This window comes from Acomys russatus, chromosome 24 (assembly GCF_903995435.1).
Source record: "Acomys russatus chromosome 24, mAcoRus1.1, whole genome shotgun sequence".
Classification (NCBI taxonomy): Eukaryota; Metazoa; Chordata; class Mammalia; order Rodentia; family Muridae; genus Acomys; species Acomys russatus.
The window spans coordinates 26,335,173-26,341,349 of record NC_067160.1 but is presented as its reverse complement, the minus strand read 5'-3'; the positions used below and the strand labels follow the sequence as shown (position 1 = coordinate 26,341,349).

Below are 6,177 nucleotides of genomic sequence, written 5' to 3'. Positions count from 1 at the left end.
CCTGGTGCATCTTACTGGGATATGCCGCGAGTAGGTGTCAGCACTGAGTTAGAGTACGAACACTGCAGATGGTTTTATAGAGAATAAGCAGTCCGTCCCCCATCTGCCCCTCCCCCCAACACCAGTCCACCGTAACCTCCCGTCCTTCTCTCCCTTCTCCCTTTCCCCTTCACAGCCTCTCTCTCTGCCTCAGTACATAGATCAGGTTGGCCTCAAACTCACAGGCATCCATCTTGCTCCTGTTGAGTGCTGGGATTAAAGGTGTGTACCACCATGTCCAGCCTTTTATTACTTACTGCCTGTGTGTGTGTGTGTGTGTGTGTGTGTGTGTGTGTAATGCATGTGTCTTCTTGGGCGTACCTGCTCATCCCACCCTGTAGGGGAGTCTGTGTGTGCGTGTGTGTGTGTGTGTGTGTGTGTGTGTGTTGTGAATATGTCTTCTTGGGTGTACCTGCTCATCTCACCCTGTAAAAGGGGGGGGGGAGAGAGAGAGAGTGAGTGTGTGAGTGTGTGTTGGAGGGTGTCAGAAGTTGACGTTAAGTCTCTTCTCACCAAGCCTGGAGCTTGCCACATGCCGGTTGTTTGACACGCCCCAGGACCCTTCCATCATCAGCTTGCAGTTGGCGCTGTAAAAGTGTCACTGTGCTTGTGGCCTGCACACGGGCCCTGGGGGGGGGGGGTGGATCTGAACTCACATCCTCGTGCTTAAGCAGCCCATGCTTTACCTCTGAGCCCCTCCCAGCCCTGCCTGTCTTGTTTACGAGTGGCTTTCCAACATTCGGCTTTGGCCCACCAAAACGTTCAACTGTGAGTCTCATGGATTAATTTATAATTTACATGATTAACTTTCTTTATGACAACTGGGTTTTGGATCTATGCACAGATAGGTCTCACATGCCAAGGCTTTCATATTGGAAATGGGAAACAAAATGAGGGCCAGAGGAACCTGTACCTCACAACACTCGAGATACTTGACTTTCAAGAGGCAAACGCTAGTTAAATGCCTTTTCACAGAACGCATGTTCAAGTTCACTAAGAAAAACTAACCTAAACAAACCACCACCACTACCAAAAACCCAACCCATCCTTCCCAATTTGTAAACTCTTTTATTGTATCCGTGCTTAGTGTATACTAGTGAAGGATAACACCCCTTAAAAATAAGAATGCTACCTTTTCCACAACATTTTATTTTAAATAAAGCTTCAAGTACTTTTACATAGGTACAAAAAAACTCTGATCTATTTGCCTCCAACAGGCCACAACACACAGTAGATAAAACACAGTGGTTACAAATGTCTTTTAAATTTATTTCTGAGGCAAGGCAGATGGGAGGGAAGTGTCTCTATGAAAAAATACTGTGTGTGTAGGAAATCGTCACGATTTTATTCCACATGGATACAAATGATTATACTTTAATTTAGGCCCTGGTGGCTTAAAATTATATAACAAAATAGAAAAATGGAAAACTACTATCCCCTACACCCTGTTTCAAAGGCAGGCACTACCAAGCTTAGGGAGACGCCACAGTGTTGGTAGAGGATAATTACTGTACAAGCTGTATAGCTGTAATTACCTTCAGACTCAGATTAAATGCTACAGTCCTTCTAAGGCATAAACAATAATGTCTTCAAACAATATATACACATAATACATATTAAAACAAGACTCAATATAAACAATAATGAACAATATATACATGTCAATTTTCCACTGGCTTGAAATACAATTTAACTACACAAGTGAAGCGCAACATATATATATATATGTATATATAAATGTACTTGTAACTCTACAGTAAAGTTTATTTTTGGTGCTTTCAGAGCACATCAGTGTAAACAGTTTAACTTGGCTTTGTTTTATATTTTAAAACATTCCTTGTTGTATTTTCAAGATTTAAAGCAATTTTCTAGTTCTTCCTTTTCACAGAAAACGAAGATTCTGGATGTGGTTTAATCATAAATAATTCATAAAATTAAATACATTCACTAAAAAATAAACTACAAAGTAAAAAAATGAAAAATAGATATTTATTGAGAGGAAAGGAGAACCAATCCCCATGTTAGAGCTCTGGTGTTGGCGATTCAGTGCGGTTTGATAGAGTTTAATTGCTATTGCACTATGACACCCTTTCCTTTAAAAATTCTTTGGGTGTGCTTCCCTGTTCTACCTAAATTAGCTGATAAATCACACAAACCCGTGACCAACAGTCTTGGTTGTAGGAGTGAAGCCTCTAAAAATGGTATCATTCTTCTCATCCTTTTTATTTAAATGTGTGTGTGTGTATATACATATATATGTGCACATACATATATGCATACACACACACACACACGCATTTTCAGGAAAAAAAGTTAGCATGTATGTGCCTTGCACATCTGTGTAAATGCAGTTCACATTGCTGGTCATGTTTGTCCTTGTTTAAAAGGAAAAAGAGAAAAAAGAGATTACAACTTCAGCTCACTTTGAAGGTATCTGTCCACTTTTTTTCAAAGTATTTTCGCATACTGTGGCCAGCTCTGCCTATGTCCGAGTCATCTTCATTAAATGTTTCACAGTTGTCAAAAACAAGCCTGACGTCTAGAGCAAAGGTCTCGAAGCTGGGATACCTGAAAGGAAACACATCGTTACAGACTGCTTTCACTGCTGTGGACTTGTCAGCAGAGAGAAAGGAAGTTAAAAAATACAGTAAAGTAAAAGGGCCAGGGTAACTGCACTTGGAACATGCATACGTCCTCTTACGGAAGCAACATTTGAAAACACCCAGTATGGTCTGGGCCATGCTGGATTAAAGATGTTCAGCAGAAAATGAAGTGTTCTCTCGGTCATAAAATTAGGATCTCTTCTGGCCAATCGCATCCCTTATGCACCCTAGTACCCTCATCAGAAGGGTTAGGCTTTGGTCAAGGCAGTGGAAACACGCCTTAGGCACCATCAGACGATGCTTTCATGGTCTCTACAATACTCCACCATGTGCCACCATGTTAGACCTTCATCACCCATACTCACAAACATGATTTACTTACTGTCCATTATTTAGTTTTTCTCTAATGGTAGAAAAATCCATAGGCTTCTTAATAACTTTCTTGTAGCCGGGTACAAGTTTTAGGTTTACAGGAAGTAGAAAAGGCCAGGCATCCTCGTGTGTTTCCATTTCAGCCAGGATCATACTAAAGAAAACAACGTTTGAAATCGGTACCTATGCCTCAGAACTGCACAAATTAAACATAGAGCATATGAAAACTGAAGGAAAAAGAGATACCTGCAAAGACTCAGGTCCTTGGAGTCGTCTCTTTTGGGTTTCTTAACTGAAGTAGCACTTTCTACTTTTAACAAGTTGATAGAAGTGTTTTCCTCCATTTTCCTTTTTTTGAGATCTTTGCTTCCTCTTTTCAGTGAGCTGCTTGTGGAAGCGGAGTCTTCATCTTCAGTGTCCCCAGTGACATTTCCTTTCTTGCTTTTCTTGGGATCATTCGTCTTTTTTCCTTTGACATGAATTTTTTTTATTTTTATAGTCTGACCACTGGCCTTTAATTAAAAACAAAAAGGAAAAGGAAAAAAGAAATGGGGTATAAGAGAGTAAGTGTTTCTAGACGTCTATTATTGTAAAACATAGATGATGGATAGGATCAACAAGACATATTAACTCTGCTTAGAAGATTGGTAATTCTATTCTTTTACAGAGATCTGAGGATTTCCTCTCCTATAGTGTAAGAATTACAGCTAATAAAACATGAAAAAAGGCTATCTTCCAAGCCTGGAGGTCAGATCCACCTCTCGCAGTTAGAGCTTATCGGCAGTGCTGCTGCAGTCTAGGCTGCTAACCAGTGAGCACAGGGCTCTTTTTCAGAGCACAGTCCAACTAGGAAGCAGCGTGCCTGTAAACAAAACCGTGGTGGTTATTAGCAGGAACGCAGAAGAGGAAATAAAACACTTAGACCAAGTGGGAGAATGAACTCAAGAGGCACCGAGTAGAAAATTCGATTTTTAAAGTGATCAAATGTACTAAAAACTAATTATTTTCTACACAAAGAATGTAACACGTCTGCGATGGGAAGAGTTTCACAAGTTGTTGTTCAAAGTGCTGACAAAGATGGGGGGAAAATGTCTCCTTTTAAGGAAAAAGATGAAGTAGAATAAAATACCATGTATCTTAAATGGAAGCTGTTGTTCTCTATTTAGTAATTAAGGAGTGTCAGGTTAAAAGGTGTAAGTGGTTCTGTTTTCTCTTCTGTACCGTAAGAGGAGCCGCGTATCCACTAGGTCATCCCAGTGCGACAGCTGCTCAACAAACAAGACCTGCACATCAACCACAGGCTGCAGGCAGCACTGAAGAGAGCCGCGCCTTACCTTCAGAAAGAGGGAACTGGTTCTTTTGAGAACCAAGTTATGCTACACATCATAAAAGAGATATGTAATGTTACTAGTAATACAGTTCCAAATAGCACACCCCAATGCCTTTCAGAACACTACTTCCTCGCCCAGAAATCCCACACTGCAGAACCGCATGACCACTCCGGCAATAACTTAGCTGGCTGCAAACATTTCTTTGGAGTGTTTTATAGCAATTTCACTGATGATATAATGATAAAATGGCTGATATGCAGCCAGTCATATCATTAACATGTTCTAAGGAGTTAAGATTATGGCTCCCCATTGAAAGGCTGTGAGAAAAGTTAAGATATTTTAATTCAATTCACTAAAATTAAAAAAAAAAAAAAACCTGTAAAAGCAACACTTTCGCACACTTAGTGAAGAAACTAACTTTGTTCTTTCCTATTTGATTTTATTGTACTAAGGACTGAAATCAGGGCCTTGAAAATGACACGAAAGCAATATACAGTTTGACTAAATCCTTAACCCTTCTTTTATTGAGACAGGGCCTGGTTGTGTAGCTCAGTCTGGCCCCGAGTTTACCATCTTCCTGCCAATGGCTCCAGAATGATGGGATGACAGGTGTGTGTCACCACACCCAAGTCGTTTCCTCCTAGTTTATTATACTTATTATATTTATATTACTCTTAGTTTGCTTTACAAGTTTCTACTGTAAATGGGATTGAAAAATGACTGAAAATATAGGTGTGTATTGTCATTTGTCCTCTGAGCCGTGCATCAAAGATACAGTTCTCACAAACACTGGCACATGAAGAGTAAGAGTACGTCTACGTGAATGAGAACCTTTGACTATAACAAGAGGTGCTCGACTATACTGGATCATGAACTTTCAAAGTATTTGGGGTAAGAAAAGAAGACGCATTGTACATCTGTAAAAAGGCTGTCAGTGTTATTGAGAATGTTCTGGAATTGAACAATGGTGATGTTGCACAACTCTGCTAATGCATTAAAAATTAACGGACTGTTAAAAAAAAAGGTGAATGTTATAAAATGTGATTTATATCTTTAAACAAAATGAGCCACAAAAGTCTGGTAATTTAAAAAATGTAGGTCCCTCATTCTTACCTTAGCAATGCAAGCTGGACAAAACCAGTCCCCATCGGGAATAGTTGTAATCTTGGGCCTATGGCAGTAGGTGTGGCAGCCTTTGTCACAGCCATCACAGAGTAGAAGCAGTTCTTCGTTGTCTCCCTTCCGACAGATCTGGCAGTACTACAATACACAAAAACCACTGGAGATCAGTCCTCTGCTGTGAGTACTGGCTGCTGGGGTGTTAAACAGCCTTAACTCCTCATCGATGTTAGTTATGAGCATTCCGCTTGCTAACAAGTATAGAACAGCCACACACATCTATGTATCTCTCGTTACACAGATATGGACCACATGACGGGGCGAGCAATCCTTTTGAGATAAATGCACATTTCAGATACACTGCATAGAACAAAGCTAGAGGTTGGATGCCTTCACACAGTTCAGAAGCATGTACACATCAGCATACAAAATCATCAACATGACATCAGAGCACACAAAGCAATGAGGAGCTTTAATACATGGGACTTTTAATGTTTTATCTTTGCTTATCTTATCGTCCTTAGGATATTCTGAGAAAGAAATAAGAGTTAGAATAGTTTTAAATAGCAAAATTAAGAAACTTGTATTAGTGTAATTACTAATAAGACGATATTCTTAGATTGTATATTATTCAACTATGCTCTATGACTGACTAAAAAATGAGTCTAAAAGAGGAAACTTTGAAAAGCAACCCAAGTCAATTTGCTGCCAGA

The 6,177-nt window shown here is 39.8% G+C and overlaps 1 protein-coding gene across 1 annotated transcript in view; it reads right to left on the bottom strand.

Moving 5' to 3' along the window:
- Positions 1-2,350: 2,350 nt before the first annotated feature.
- Baz2b (bromodomain adjacent to zinc finger domain 2B) overlaps positions 2,351-6,177 on the bottom strand; it is a 219,150-nt gene continuing 215,323 nt past the window's right edge. Inside the window, exons 35-38 of the mRNA XM_051166087.1 lie at positions 5,459-5,605; positions 3,261-3,526; positions 3,025-3,168; positions 2,351-2,607 (exon numbers count right to left, since the gene is read on the bottom strand). Coding sequence (XP_051022044.1) covers positions 2,454-2,607; positions 3,025-3,168; positions 3,261-3,526; positions 5,459-5,605 — 711 coding nt within the window. The 3' untranslated portion in view covers positions 2,351-2,453. The remainder of the gene's footprint in view (positions 2,608-3,024; positions 3,169-3,260; positions 3,527-5,458; positions 5,606-6,177) is intronic.